General features: G+C 43.4%; 1 protein-coding gene across 1 annotated transcript; it reads left to right on the forward strand.

Moving 5' to 3' along the window:
* Positions 1-6324: 6324 nt before the first annotated feature.
* Positions 6325-16105, forward strand: LOC136677266 (uncharacterized). The gene is made up of 4 exons (XM_066654755.1): positions 6325-6398; positions 10435-10626; positions 10823-11109; positions 13964-16105. The coding sequence occupies exons 1-4, from the start codon at positions 6389-6391 to the stop codon at positions 14075-14077; spliced, it is 603 nt and encodes a 200-aa protein (XP_066510852.1). The 5' UTR covers positions 6325-6388; the 3' UTR covers positions 14078-16105.
* Positions 16106-16808: the final 703 nt, after the last annotated feature.

Genomic DNA, 16808 nt, shown 5'->3' on the forward strand with positions numbered 1-16808 from the left:
TTTGCAGGATTTGAATCAGCTCTGCATTTCCTGGTGATTGACATATCTCTGGCCAATCAGAGCTCTGCAGGGTTTACACCTCACCATTTAGTACCTACTCGGCACGGCTGGAACCCGGAGTGAGCTGGGACTAACAACCTACCCGGTTCCAGGGACCAGGACCAGATTTGGCCAATGGAAAGCAAAAGAACTGTGCCGAGTCGAGTAGAGTTGTCTAAATTTTATGCAGTGGAAAAGCGTCATTTGTAGATTTGGTATGATTAAAGATACTGCGCCATCTACTGGTCCAAGACTGGGATTGCTTTAAACCCACACAGTGCTTCACTCAGCCTATGTGCTGTAATATCTGGGTATTCAGTTTGCACCAATATTAAAATGTATCCTGCACTGTTCCCTCAGTCTGGCCAATATTGTCACAGATAGAAGAGGGAGCTGCTGGAGCTCCATTCTCTGATTTTCCCTCTGATTGTGTCTGGGCGTTTTTCCCGGCCTCTATTGTCTTGGTGTTTACTTGTTCACACCCTGAAAGGATATTCACCCTCCCTGGCTTCTCTTCCGAAGGCTGCTATTCATGGCTGTTTTCGTGTGGATGCTGAGGATATTCCCTGGAGTGGAGTGTGGTTTATTTTCACTTTCAATATCTTAGTGACGGTCACAGAGAAATGTTTACATGAGTCAGACATGAGAAAACACCAGCAAGTACCTACTGCAATGTACAGTTCCAGTGTCTGTGTATAGTCTGTGGCATTAAAAATAAAGAAACTGATAGAAACTTTCTGCTTGTTTGTGATTCCCTCATCAGAGATTTTGAGTTTTTCTGCAGTAAAGAAAAATAACATCTCCTTAATATCTAAGTTTCTCATTATCTATTTGATTCTGGTTTTGGAGGAACTTCTTTTAAGTGTCTGCATTTTGTTAATGTTTCATAAACCACTTTAAATAGGCGACTTCAATGCATGGCATATTCTACCTTTATTTACTCAGAACTGCTGCACACTTTTAGAGGGAGAAGAGATTTTTATGCTAACAGCAGCCTCTGGTCACCCTTTGAAGCTGCTCCATTTAAGGTGGAATGGTGAAATAATAAACATACGAAAAAGGATCAATGGCTTAACTCAACTGCCCTTTAAATCCACAGCAGGATGTGTTTCTTTACAGGTGCTCGAAGGTAGACTGTTCAATACTTTGTTTTAGGAAAAAGCACTTAAGTGATTTTTGACATTCATTTGCTGTACATTATAGGAATAAACAACATTAACCATTCATTCATTATCTGTAACTCTTATCCAGTTCAGGGTCGCGGTGGGTCCAGATCCTACCTGGAATCATTGGGCGCAAGGTGGGAATACACCCTGGAGGGGGCGCCAGTCCTTCACAGGGCAACACAGACACACACACACATACATACATACGGACACTTTTGAGTCGCCAATCCACCTACCAACGTGTGTTTTTGGACTGTGGGAGGAAACTGGAGCACCCGCAGGAAACCCACGCAGACACAGGGAGAACACACCACACTCCACACAGAAACCCACGCAGACACAGAGAGAACACATCACACTCCTCACAGACAGTCACCCGGAAGAAACCCACGCATACACAGAGAGAACACACCACACTCCTCACAGACAGTCACCCGGAGGAAACCCACGCAGACACAGGGAGAACACACCACACTCCTCACAGACACCCACACAGACACAGAGAGAACACACCACACTCCTCACAGACAGTCACACGGAGCGGGAATCGAACCCACAACCTCCAGGCCCCTGGAGCTGTGTGACTGCGACACCTACCTGCTGTGCCACCGTGCCGCTCCAACGTTAACCAGCTTGGTTTTAATACTAGTCTGTTGTTGGTTAGCTATTATGGTCATGGTATGATAGCTGGTCTGTTTTTGTCAGCGTTTTGTCATTTGTTTCTCTTTGTTTTACTACCTCAGCTAATAGCCATTATATAGATGTAAATGAGAATATTGGTCAAGCTTTTTAATAGTGTACACTTGTTTTTATTAATGTTGTTAACTTCGGATATGAGCAAAAGGGGCATTAAAGAATAACCCAATTAAGACCCCGTCCACACAGGTCCATTAATGTTTTTAAAACTGAGATTTTCCTCTCTCCGTCTTTAAAATTATCCCCGTCCAGATGAATACGAAAACGTTTGCATTACCACGCCAGTCCAGTAGGGGACCGTAGTACCTCTCAAAGAGCGGCGCCAAAACCCCACAACTCATGAAACATAGGTGTTTATCCCAAATCACTCCATACTCCCTCTGTACTGCACTAAACAGTCATGGGACGACTGAATCTAGATCTTAACACTGTATTATATATTTCTAATACAGTATCATTTATATGTATTCATATGTGGGAATCTGAAATCTAGTGCTATCTGTATATTCACGGTAGATTAATGAGTTATGTACTTGACTATAGAGGGGGTGAGGGGGTATTTGCATTTCAGACCAAGGGCTCGCTGTGTGATCTCAGCATTTCCAATAAATATCCGTTCATTTTCGTCCACAAGAGACAATGGCGTATTCAAAAATATCCACCTTGGAGAACATTATCAAAAATGAAAGGGTATTTGGTATTTTAACCACCAAAAACAGAATTTATGAATTTGTTTCTGAAACAGTGCAACATCTGTGAGACACAAGTTCTCATCCAGTCACTCACAGTTTCACACAGTCATTCCACCTACGAACATGGAGGAAATACGAGCACTTGGAGAAAACCCACACAGACACAGAGAAATCACACACTTCTCAGTGTCCTCAGTGTCCTCAGTGACCTGAGGAGAGTTGTGGGTCACCTACACTGCACGTTGAAAGAAACCTATAATTTTGTAGCCCCTGAATGAAGCGCTGTATGCTGCAATGATCATGTCCCTCCTCATAACGACAACAATGTTAAATATAGGTTTAATACAGAATGCTGATTTATTCTGGCCAATAGGTATCAACATATAATGCCTGCTTTATCATGCGAAGAGGGATCATTGCTGCATTAGTAGAAGAATTTCAGCTGTGAGTTAACATTTCACTTGGTTCCATGTCATTTAGCACATAAAGCCACCACACCTTCAGCTCTGTACAAAGTTAAATGCTTGAAATGTTTTCCTGCAGAAAAACGGGTTCAGCTTCAGTGCAGATGAACTTGTGTTGTCGGACAGGTTCTGGTTCAAGCTTCTTGAAAAACGAGTAGTGAAGTATTCTCGCTATCAGTGGCATCTACACAAGCCTACAGAATCAGGACAGATCAGATCAGAACCTGTGAACTGTTCTTTTCTTTTTCCCTCCTCTGTTTTTCTTCATTTTGTTTTACTCCTATGCATCAGCATTTACTTTTACAGCATTTAGCAGACCCTCTTATCTAGAGTGATTCACACAGTGCTTGGTGTTCAGAGAGAGTGTGTGTCCCTGCTAGTACAAAAAGGTTAGAGTCCAAACGCCCTCTGCGCTCAGACGCTGGCAGAACAAGGGTCAGTGCTGATAACTAGAAAGAAAAAATAGTCAGTGCTCAAACCTAGAGAGAAAGGAGTTAAGCGCAGTATAACTGCAAAAACAGTCTGTTACGGTGAAGTGGGTCACAAAGAGACAGGTCTTCAGCCGGTGTTTGAAGACCATGAGAAAGTCCGCTTTTGGAAGCCAGTGGAAGTTTGTTCCACCATCTGACATCACCAATAGAACAGGTATACATTGAAAAGAGAAGAGGACTCAGCACAGAGCCTTGAGGGACACCAGTGGAGAGCACCAACGTGCCCTGATCCAGCTGCTCTGCCCTGATCCAGCTTACTCCCGTTCCAGATCCAGCCCTTGACTCTTACACAGCATCCAGCATGGGTATGGATCTGACTGTGTAGCCTAATGTTTTTTCCCAACAGTTGACTCCCCGCCCACAGTACTCCCAGTAAACAAGGAACGTCCCTGGATGTTCAATATAGGTCTAAAAATAGTCAGTCCATCAAGGACATATTTTAAACGTTAACAGACGTCCAAAGTCCATCTTAATAAGTCAGTTAAGTTGTGACAAATTAATAACGTCAGTGGATGTCCAAAATCCATCCGATAGTCGTCATTTTAATGTGTGTTTGGACGTTTTTCAGCTTTCATTTTTAACCTTAAGAAAACGTTGATTAGATGGCAGTCATTACGTTATATTTCACAATGGTTAAATGTTTACTGGGCTGTGTGTCTCACATGCATTCTCCCATTTCCACAACTTATGTGTTATCTTCACATTATTGCTTAGTTCTATTCAATTTTACTGAGGTTTTGTTATTTCTTCTCCAGCGTCGACCAGAGGAGAATGAACACTCTTTGAGTCCATGTTTTTTTTTTCCTCTTGTCCTGATGGAGTTTTTCTTTGCTACTGTCACCCTCCCATAGGAGGATTGGACCCAAATCTCTGTAAAGCTGATTTGTGATGACATTCCTTGAGTGTTATATAAATAAAAACTGATGCATTGATAGATTGATTTCCTATTTAAACTCCTGGTCTGAAGGCTATGGAACATCCAGGCCACATCTTACAGAGTCATGAACATATTCGTCTTACAGGCGTCATATTTCACAACACTGCAGTCTTTTAACTGCCCTATTTCTCACTGCCTTATTTCCATCACACACATTGCACACAGACGTTTTCATACGCAGAATACTGCACTTACTGCAAGTGGAAATGTGCATTTATTTACTGTAAACACTTTGATCCAGTTCAGAGTCACGGTTGGCCTGGAGCCTACCTGGAATCACTGGGTTCAAGGCAGGAACACACTCTGGATTTGTACCAGTCCATAACAGGGCATCACACACTCACACACTAACACACACACACCTACGGATGTTTTTTTTACAACGGCATGTTTTTTTTGTGTGTTTTTTTTTAACTGTGGGAAGAAACTTGAGCACTCGACAGACACAGGGAGAACACACTCCTCACAGACGGTCACCCGGAGGAAACCCACGCAGACACAGGGAGAACAGAGCACACTCCTCACAGACAGTCACCTGGAGGAAACCCACACAGACACAGGGAGAACAGAACACACTCCTCACAGACAGTCGCCTCACCTGGAGGAAACCCACACAGACACAGGGAGAACAGAACACACTCCTCACAGACAGTCACCTGGAGGAAAACCACGCAGACACAGGGAGAACACACCACACTCCTCACAGACAGTCACTCGGAGGAAACCCACGCAGACACAGGGAGAACACACCACACTCCTCGCAGACAGTCACCCGGAGGAAACCCACACGGACACAGGGAGAACACACCACACTCCTCACAGACAGTCACCTGGAGGAAACCCACGCAGACACAGAGAGAACACACCACACTCCTCACAGACAGTCATTCGCGGTGGGATTCAAACTCACAGCCTCAGACTCGTGGAGCTGTGTGAAAGAGACACCATCTGTTACACCAAGGTGCTGCCCCTGTACAGTCTTTAGTCTGTATTCTTTTGTTTTTATTGTAAATGAAACCACTGTCTGCTGTGTTTTTTTTTTTTTTTTTGTAGAAATGTGTCCTGCGAGGTTCATTCATCACTCAACACATCAATTGACCTGAAGGAATGATGATAAAGTTGACTCTGCCTTTGTCTGAATTCCAGCTCTGAATTCTTTCATGGTTCGCCTCCTATTTGCTCTGCACTCCTACTGTTCCACAACGTGGGTATCTTTTGTGAATATATAATAATCACACAGACCAACAGTAGCTTTGAACTAAGCTTGTTTTTTCACCCATTGTCCCTTTTATTAGCTTCACTCACCATGGAGGTGCACTGTGTACCTCTTTATTTACAGAGTCTCGTCCTGCTCCTGAGCGTTGAAGAACAGCGTGAAATGGGGCTAAAAATGTATGCAATGGGTGGACTACAGTGTGTAATTGTAGAACTACAGAGTGCTCCTCTGTCGTCAGTGGAGCTGAGAGAAGGGACAGTGAGTGTAGTTTTAATGTTTTGGCTGATGGGTGTGTGTATATTGAACTGAATGTCTACAGTAGTGTATTAGCTCATATTGTGTATTATGCGGTTGGAAATATCAAAACATAAATGCATCTAGACTTTTCTTCCACACGTTTGTCCTGTTCTGTTTTTACCTGCTTTTATTTCTTTTGTTCTTGTGAACTGGTGAAGATAATCCACATTTTTTGCCGCCTGTTTAGTAACAGTGTATTATTAAATGCATGTTTCCTGTGCTGTTGTGCGTGTCCCTGTGTGTCCTGTAGCTTTACCTGTTATTGTACAAATACTCAGAAGAATTCACAGAGAACTGAAAGTGAAACTGCTCTCCCTTAGATTTCCATTTATTCTGTGTACTCTCTTCACCACTGCACTCGTCCTGCCACAGCTGAGGCTTCACTGCAAAATGGTTCAAGGTATGTTCATTTAAAATATGTATATTTCATTAAAATCACAAGCTATTAGTTGTCTTTTGGCTTATGACACATTTTTCTCTGAGACTCATCAGATCTCAGCTGGTGTATGTTAATGAAACAGAAATGGGAGTCTTCCATACAATTCTAATGGCTAGTAAAGGGTTAAGCTCACACATTTGCATACAGTACATTGAAATATATTGTGTTTTTCTTCATTACATTCATCTAAATATTTTTGTTACACCATTAATGCCTTAAAGTTCTAATACAATAATGTAATTAATTTCCAGAATCATAACAACTATTAAAACATTTAATATGTAGTTTATCGATATTCAGTGTGTTCATGATTTTTAGCTTAAAAAACCTTTTGTTACATTTTCTTTTCTTTTTTTCAGTGAGACTTTTATTCATTTTCCTCCCATTTTCAACAGAATACATTTCAAATGATTTTTCTCAAAGTTCAGTTCTATAAATAGTTTGTATCTCTCCATTCAAAAAACACGTTCAGTGATGTTACTTCTGGCTTTTTTCCTCTCCCCAATGTCACTTTTTTTGTCTCTATTCTCTTTCCCTGTTTTTCTTGCTGGATTTTTTACATAAATTAAAGGTGCAGCGTAGTGTCACAGCTTTTGTTACTCAACTGTCTGCTATTGTTTAGGTATGAGCTGTATCTTTTAAATATAATCTCTTCAGGGGATCCACAGGGCTCAGTCTTTGGACCTCTCTTATTTATAATCTGACCCCAGATCAGATGCAGAAGAGACATAACCCAGGTCTTTACACTTTTTATAATGATGTGGCTGGTTCTCTCTGCCCTTAATTTTAAACTCGGTTTCATTCGACACACTTTCATTTTTGTTCCAGATTACTTCTATTTTTAAAAGTCCTACTTTCAGTCTCAGTAACAGCTGTCTGTAGCTGAAACTTATACATGAGACTCAGACTGATCTGTGTAGCACAAAAAATCTGTGGAGAAATATTTTTCAGCTTCGCTGGAAGGCTTGAGCTCTTTTAATTCCTGCTTTAAAAATACCCCAAAGGTAAATTCAGGTTTGGTGGCATACATGGCCAGGCTCATCGTTAAAACGCTTGTGGTTATTGTCACGTTGCTGCATGCTTCTTTTGAGAAATGTGATTCAGTATTTTGATGTAGACACTAGCATCCATAATGCCTTCTATAAAGACATCTCCCCTTCACCTGCTGAACTCCTACAGCACTGTTTTACCAAATACCTCCCCCGTGTTTCATAGTTAGATGCACTCAGAAGGCACTGAAGTGGTCCACAACGAATGTACAGAATCCCTTCTGAATAATTCATCTGTGTGTAATCTGTCTGAGAATGTGCTGCCAGTGTTCCTCGGGCTCTATTTCATGTTGTTTTATTTGCAGCTCTGTGATGCCATGTTAGTTGGTTAATAACATTCATTCATTATCTGTAGCCCTTATACAGTTCAGGGTCGCAGTGGGTCCAGAAATCATTGGGTGCAAGGCGGGAATACACCCTGGAGGGGGCGCCAGTCCTTCACAGGGCAACACACACACACACACACATTCACTCACACACTCACACCTATGGACACTTTTTGAGTCGCCAATCCACCTACCAACGTGTGTTTTTGGACTGTGGTAGGAAACTGGAGCACCCGGAGGAAACCCACACAGACACAGAGAGAACACACCACACTCCTCACAGACAGTCACCTGGAGGAAACCCACACAGACACAGAGAGAACACACCACACTCCTCACAGACAGTCACTCGGAGGAAACCCACACAGACACAGGGAGAACACACCACACTCCTCACAGACAGTCACCCGGAGGAAACCCACACAGACACAGAGAGAACACACCACACTCCTCACAGACAGTCACCCGGAGGAAACCCACACAGACACAGGGAGAACACACCACACTCCTCACAGACAGTCACCCGGAGGAAACCCACACAGACACAGAGAGAACACACCACACTCCTCACAGACAGTCACCCAGAGGAAACCCACACAGACACAGGGAGAACACACCACACTCCTCACAGACAATCACCCAGAGGAAACCCATGCAGACACAGGGAGAACAAACCACACTCCTCACAGACAGTCACCCGGAGGAAACCCACACAGGCACAGAGAGAACACACCACACTCCTCACAGACGGTCACCTGGAGGAAACCCACGCAGACACAGAGAGAACACACCACACTCCTCACAGACAGTCACTCGGAGGAAACCCACACAGACACAGGGAGAACACACCACACTCCTCACAGACAGTCACCCGGAGGAAACCCACACAGACACAGGGAGAACACACCACACTCCTCACAGACAGTCACCCGGAGGAAACCCACACAGACACAGAGAGAACACACCACACTCCTCACAGACAGTCACCTGGAGGAAACCCACACAGACACAGGGAGAACACACCACACTCCTCACAGACAGTCACCCGGAGGAAACCCACACAGACACAGAGAGAACACACCACACTCCTCACAGACAGTCACCCGGAGGAAACCCACACAGACACAGGGAGAACACACCACACTCCTCACAGACAATCACCCAGAGGAAATCCATGCAGACACAGGGAGAACAAACCACACTCCTCACAGACAGTCACCCGGAGGAAACCCACGCAGACCCAGGGAGAACAAACCACACTCCTCACAGACAGTCACCCGGAGGAAACCCACACAGGCACAGAGAGAACACACCACACTCCTCACAGACGGTCACCTGGAGGAAACCCACGCAGACACAGAGAGAACACACCACACTCCTCACAGACAGTCACCTGGAGGAAACCCACGCAGACACAGGGAGAACAAACCACACTCCTCACAGACAGTCACCCGGAGGAAACCCACACAGGCACAGAGAGAACACACCACACTCCTCACAGACGGTCACCTGGAGGAAACCCACGCAGACACAGAGAGAACACACCACACTCCTCACAGACAGTCACCTGGAGGAAACCCACGCAGACACAGGGAGAACAAACCACACTCCTCACAGACAGTCACCCGGAGGAAACCCACGCAGACACAGAGAGAACACACCACACTCCTCACAGACGGTCACCCGGAGGAAACCCACGCAGACCCAGGGAGAACACACCACACTCCTCACAGACAGTCACCCGGAGGAAACCCACGCAGACACACGGAGAGAACACACCACACTCCTCACAGACGGTCACCCGGAGGAAACCCACGCAGACACAGAGAGAACACACCACACTCCTCACAGACAGTCACCCGGAGGAAACCCACGCAGACACACGGAGAGAACACACCACACTCCTCACAGACGGTCACCCGGAGGAAACCCACGCAGACACAGAGAGAACACACCACACTCCTCACAGACGGTCACCCGGAGGAAAGCCACGCAGACCCAGGGAGAACACACCACACTCCTCACAGACAGTCACCCGGAGGAAACCCACGCAGACACACGGAGAACAAACCACACTCCTCACAGACAGTCACCCAGAGGAAACCCACGCAGACACACGGAGAACAAACCACACTCCTCACAGACGGTCACCCGGAGGAAACCCACGCAGACACAGGGAGAACACACCACACTCCTCACAGACAGTCACCCGGAGGAAACCCACGCAGACACACGGAGAACAAACCACACTCCTCACAGACAGTCACCCGGAGGAAACCCACGCAGACACACGGAGAACAAACCACACTCCTCACAGACGGTCACCCGGAGGAAACCCACGCAGACACAGGGAGAACACACCACAGCTGTGTTCGACACCTACCTGCTGTGCCACCGTGCCACCCTGGTTAATAACATCTTAATTAACAAACCAGAATCTGGAGACAAAAGTAGCTATAAACCGGAGGCGATGGCCTTTCTGTTACTTGGGCTTTTTTTGAAGGACAGCTGCTGCACCTTTGTTTACTGCTAGTGTGGGTCTTCTTCTTTATCTGATATCTCCAGTACTTTCACTGCATTTGTTGTTGGCTCATGTCTTTGAATGTTCATTCTTCATTCCAGATACAATCAACGTCTACGTCATGGTCAGTGGGAATACCTTGGGTTCCCACAAAGAGTTCATGAAAGATCTCTTGCGTTCGACCAATCTCCGTGTAGTGAAGTTTGTGGATGATTGCGACTACATCATCTGCTTTGTCCCCATCGTGTCTCGAGCTGGAACAGACATCGAAGCTGCTCTTCACAAGATCCCTGGTAAACACACGTGCACTGACAGCCACTTCATTACCTGCACCCACCTTGTGCATGGCCACTTTTTTCCCCAGTGAACAATGTTTAATGTGATACATTTGTGCAGATTTAATGCAGTTTGTATATTTTCTGGGTTTAACGTCATAGATTTATTTGTGGTTTATCTGTAATGTGTTTTTCTTCGTTCTCTGACTCCCAGAGCTCCCACGGGCCAGGCCTGTTGTTTTAGTGGTGCTCCACCACACGTTTGACCCAGACTTTGTTGCTCCGGACAGCAGTCGCTCTGTACACAACAGTAATGTGTTCACTGTGGACTGTCTGCACCATGAAGACCAAGGAATGCTGAAATGTATTCGCAACTCTGAGGCTCTGCAGAAAGTAAAAGAACGCGTGGGAGCACAGGAGGAATTCCCAGATCTTCCCAGTTACAGAGAAAATCCTGTTATTATTGAGTCCAATCCGGAGTATCCCAATAGGAATTTAAAGGTGGGTCTAGAGAGAGCAAGGCACAGTCATTTAGTTCAGTTTTATTATCAAGCACACAGTGGACATTCAGTCACGGAAAAGCGAAACGTCCTTCTGTCTACTTCTGTTCTGACAGGCAGAAGGACATATGTATATTTACAAATACACATTCACATGGACAGCAGAATAGTCAGCAATGGAAACACACTGGATAAACATGTGCTTTAATAAATCCCATAATTTAATAATCCCATAATTAATAAATAATCCATAACTGTGAATTTATAGGAAAAATAAACAAAAACAAAAGAAGAAAAGGTCTATTTATGTGATCTTCCCTGTTATGAGCCTTAAACCTTTTTTGTTTGTTACCATCTGTTACACATCTGCACACCCAGCGCCACCTGCTGGTACCAACCTGATTTACATCCACCACTGTGCCTCCTCAAGGTTAAAGAAATACCCTGAAAAATGGTGGTTCTACAAGGGTTCTTTATTAAAGTAAATGGTTCCGTATGGAACCCTGAACACATGAAGAATCCTGTGCATTACTAAAGGGTTCTTCAGACTGATTAATGTGCTGTAGATGGTTCTATAAACACCTTTTAGAAAAAAGGTTCTATGCGGCACCAAAAACGGTTCCCCTGTTGTTAATCTGTCTGTCTGTCTGTCTGTTTCTATATGTCTGTCTCTCTATGTTTCTATCTGTCTGTCTGTTTATGTTTCTATCTGTCTGTCTGTCTGTCTATATTTCTATCTGTCTGTCTCTGTCTGTCTGTCTGTCTGTTTCTATATGTCTGTCTCTCTATGTTTCTATCTGTCTGTCTATCTGTCTGTCTGTTTATGTTTCTATCTGTCTGTCTGTCTGTCTATATTTCTATCTGTCTGTCTGTCTGTCTGTCTGTCTATGTTTCTATCTGTCTGTCTGTCTGTCTATGTTTCTATCTGTCTGTCTGTCTATATTTCTATCTGTCTGTCTGTCTGTCTATGTTTCTATCTGTCTGTCTGTCTGTCTATGTTTCTATCTGTCTGTCTCTCTATGTTTCTATCTGTCTGTCTGTCTATGTTTCTATCTGTCTGTCTGTCTATCTATCTGTTTATCTGTCTGTCTGTCTATCTATGTTTCTATCTGTCTGTCTATGTTTCTGTCTGTCTCTCTGTCTGTCTGTCTGACTGCCTGTTTATCTGTCTGTCTATGTTTATATCTGTCTGTCTGTCTATCTGTCTGTCTGTCTATGTTTCTTTCTCTGTCTATCTATCTATCTATCTATCTATCTATCTATCTGTCTGTCTGTCTGTCTGTCTGTCTGTCTGTCTATCTGTCGGTCTGTCTGTCTGTCTGCCTATCTGTCTGTTTATGTATCTATCTGTCTGTCTATCTATCTGTTTATCTGTCTGTCTGTCTATCTATGTTTCTATCTGTCTCTCTGTCTATCTGTCTGACTGCCTGTTTATCTGTCTGTCTGTCTTTGTTTCTATCTGTCTGTCCGTCTGTCTGTCTGTCTGTCTGTCTATGTTTCTATCTGTCTGTCTGTCTATGTTTCTATCTGTCTGTCTGTCTGTCTATGTTTCTATCTGTCTGTCTCTCTATGTTTTTATCTGTCTGTCTGTCTATCTATCTGTTTATCTGTCTGTCTGTCTATCTATGTTTCTATCTGTCTGTCTATGTTTCTATCTGTCTCTCTGTCTGTCTGTCTGACTGCCTGTTTATCTGTCTGTCTATGTTTCTATCTGTCTGTCTGTCTATCTGTCTGTCTGTCTGTCTGTCTATGTTTCTATCTCTGTCTGTCTATCTATCTGTCTGTCTATCTGTTTATCTGTCTGTCTATGTTTCTATCTCTGTCTGTCTATCTATCTGTCTGTCTATCTGTCTGTCTGTCTGTCTATGTTTCTATCTCTGTCTGTCTATCTATCTGTCTGTCTATCTGTTTATCTGTCTGTCTATGTATCTATCTCTGTCTGTCTATCTATCTATCTATCTATCTATCTATCTATCTATCTATCTATCTATCTATCTATCTATCTATCTATCTCTATCTATCTATGTATCTGTCTGTCTATCTGTCGGTCTGTCTGTCTGCCTATCTGTCTGTTTATCTGTCTGTCTGTCTATCTATGTTTCTATCTGTCTCTCTGTCTGTCTGTCTGACTGCCTGTTTATCTGTCTGTCTATGTTTCTATCTGTCTGTCTGTCTATCTGTCTGTCTATCTGTTTATCTGTCTGTCTATGTTTCTATCTGTCTGTCTATCTATCTATCTGTCTGTCTATCTGTTTATCTGTCTGTCTATGTATCTATCTGTCTGTCTGTCTGTCTGTCTATGTATCTGTCTGTCTATCTGTCGGTCTGTCTGTCTGCCTATCTATCTGTCTGTCTATCTGTCTGTCTGTCTATCTGTCTGTCTGTCTATCTGTCTTTCTGCCTGTCTATGTATCCATCTGTCTGTCAGTCTATCAGTCTGTCTATCTGCCAGTTTGTAAAAATAGATTAACTGTATTTGGTGCTGTATAGAACTAAAGAACCATCTAAAGAACATTCTCCATTAATATGAAGAACCCTTTAATCATGTAAATGTTCTTCACGTGTCCAGGGTTCTATATAGAACCGTTTTATTTAATAAAGAACCCTTGTAGAACCATTTTAAAGTGTGTACTGTAGAAACACGTCACAGACGACACAGTTCCTAAGGCTCCAGCACAGCTACAATAGCCAGACCCCACCCCGTCAGGCTGTGCCTTCAGCTCAGTCAGCGTCCTCATGGGAGACGATGGTGGACTGAGCTTTTTAAAAGGTTTCTGGGTAATGTTTTATAATATGGGGGTGTTTTATATGAGGCAGAAAACTGGGTTGTAAAAGTGCTGTTTATCTTTTTGCAGGTGAAGGATTTCTGTGAAAGATACAAGTGGGCGCCGGTGTGGGTCCCTATTCTGCTGCTGGTGGTTCTTCTGATAATCATTCTGCCGGCAACTCTGACCCAGAGATCACATTAATTCCCCAGAAATCTGATAAAGTAATGAGTTTCAGTTTAGAATCAGGTTTTTCAGAACACGTCTTCCCTTGCTGTTATTTCTTTAATTTTCTACACGTCTCATTTACTCTAGGACCGTTATTTTGACTGAAGGCATTTTATAATTAAATCTTCAGCTTTAAAACATTACGCCATGAAAAGGTTAAAATATTACACTCAGACGAAAATGACCTCTTTGTTTCTCTTTTTCTCAGCTTCACTGAACTTTCAGGAGCACTCTGTATTTCTCTAGTACAGCTGTTGCTCTGCATAACTTTTTGGGACCTCCTCATCAGAGAACACACTGATCTGCCGTAACGTTAAAGCCAAGTATGCAGAGCAACAGGCTAACTACACTCTGTAATTGATGAACAACAAAGTGCTCCTGTGAGGTCAGTGGAGCTGAGAGAGTGAACAATGAAGAGGTCATTGAAGGTCAGAGCGTGTCTGTCTGTCTGTCTATATGTCTGTCTGTCTGTCTGTCTGTCTGTCTATCTGCCTGTTTATCCGTCTGTCTATATGTCTGTCTATCTGTGTGTCTGCCTTTCTATCTGCCTTTTAATCTGTCTATCTGCCTGTCTGTCTGTCTGTCTGTCTGTGTGAATATATCTTGATATACAGATATATACACAGTTAAATATTAAGATCATTGTTGTTGTATTTCCTGATTAACCCTTTAAACGTCGGCACACAGAACGTTTTCAGCAAATTGTTAGACACAGTCACTTCAGTGAACTCAGACGAATGGATGAATGGAACCTCAGGACCTTAGCTGTGTCTCTCCTGTGTCTTTTCAAGACACTCAAAGCCCTACACTCTGCTCCGTCTAATTCAACATGACACTTCAGAGAGAGAGAGAGAGAGAGAGAGAGAGAGACAGAGAGAGACAGAGAGAGAGACAGAGAGAGACAGAGAGAGAGACAGAGAGAGAGAGAGAGAGAGTATATTTTATATATTGTGTATATTGACCTGCACACAGATGTCTCTGATTACTCTAATGTTCGTGTAGACGCCATTATTTCATCTCTTCGATCAAATTAAAGTTAACAGACTTCGAGAAATTAAAACTCTATAAAATTAAACCCTGAGGTCAGTATTTCGGTTCTTCAGAGCATGTTCACCCTTACTCTGAGTTTTCCGCCTCTGAGCGTGTGCAGAAACAGAAACAGAGCCGAATAAAGAAAAGTTCCTTGGGAAACAGTAAAAATCAGAAACTGAAACTGTGAACTGATGAAGGATGACTTCATTTGATGAAGTGAAGCTCTTTAGGAGTTCAGTAAAGGCCCTCAATGCTAAGAACACTGCTCTGATACACGTCTCTCGAGTCACTGTGGGGAGTTTAATGGGAATCTGAACACTGGGTGACTCATGTAGACTTGTGTTTTCGCAGTATCAGAGCAATGAAAAGTGTATGAAGATGTTGAAGAGATTACTATCAAAGCTTACCGTGTTTATTAATACACACTGTACATTACTACTCCAGATAGCCCCATGAAGGAATGTAGCTGCGCCTGCTGCTGTTCTGAAAGAAGCAGTGATTTAATTAAAGTGTAATATGTGAAACGAGGGGCGTTTAATACGCTCTGGGTATTGATTCAGTCATAATTTAATAATCCTGCAGGTAATTTGGTAATGGCTCTATGAATTGACACTTTCTGAGGGATGTAAAGGAAACAACAGTGAGTTTCCATCATTACTTTTGTTTCCGTCGCCATGACAACGAAACAGTTCTGAGTAACACAAGTGTGTTGAGGAAACTTGAGTGTTTTACTTCATACCTTTACCCAGAGATAATTGAATGCCCCTCGTTCTTCTCTGATGATGATGAAGATGATGATGATAATTCCTTTATTGTGCAATTTGCTGCAGATCTAGAATCACAAAGCTTTATGTTAAAAAGCACTTCCCTCATTCTTATGGTCAGATGAATAAGCTTTTACTATGGACATGTAAATACGCATCATGTGTAAGCTGTGTTTCTATTTGAACTGCATTAAAGTGTGTTTGCTACCTCTGCTGGCATTCTTTACTTCTGTATTACTTTCCAAACCTAGACTTGTTAATCACAGGCTTCGGAAACAAAGCTTGTATCTCCCTTTTCATCATCGGATAATGAGAAAGCACAAGCTGCAGTTTACACTGGGTTTTAATGTTATAATCCTGTTCCATTAATTTATATTCAGATATAACCCATTAGAGCCAAGGCTCATAAACATCATTTATTCATTCATTGTCTGTAAGACTTATTCAGTTCAGGCGGTGGTGGGTCCGGAGCCTACCTGCAATCACTGGGCGCAAGGCAGGGACACGCCCTGGAGGCATTCACACATTCACCCGGAGGAAACCCACGCAGACACAGGGAGAACACACCACACTCCTCACAGACAGTCACCCGGAGGAAACCCACACAGACACAGAGAGAACACACCAACTCCTCACAGACAGTCACCCGGAGGAAACCCACGCAGACACAGAGAGAACACACCACACTCCTCACAGACAGTCACCCGGAGGAAACCCACGCAGACACAGGGAGAACACACCACACTCCTCACAGACAGTCACCCGGAGGAAACCCACGCAGACACAGGGAGAACAGAGTGTTTTGTGCGTACCACAGGACAGATTTCTAAGGCATTTGAATGGTTGAATAGTTCGGAACACATCATTTAAGAAACAAAATAAGCTTTTAAAATGAGTATTTCTGTGGTCTC

This window comes from Hoplias malabaricus, chromosome X2 (assembly GCF_029633855.1).
Source record: "Hoplias malabaricus isolate fHopMal1 chromosome X2, fHopMal1.hap1, whole genome shotgun sequence".
In the NCBI taxonomy this organism is placed as follows: domain Eukaryota; kingdom Metazoa; phylum Chordata; class Actinopteri; order Characiformes; family Erythrinidae; genus Hoplias; species Hoplias malabaricus.

Excerpts from the sequence above, each read along its gene's own strand:
- LOC136677266 (XM_066654755.1), top strand. Across the intron at positions 10,627-10,822 it reads TGCTCTTCACAAGATCCCTG|AGCTCCCACGGGCCAGGCCT; the intron begins GTAAACACACGT and ends TCTGACTCCCAG. Across the intron at positions 11,110-13,963 it reads ATCCCAATAGGAATTTAAAG|GTGAAGGATTTCTGTGAAAG; the intron begins GTGGGTCTAGAG and ends ATCTTTTTGCAG.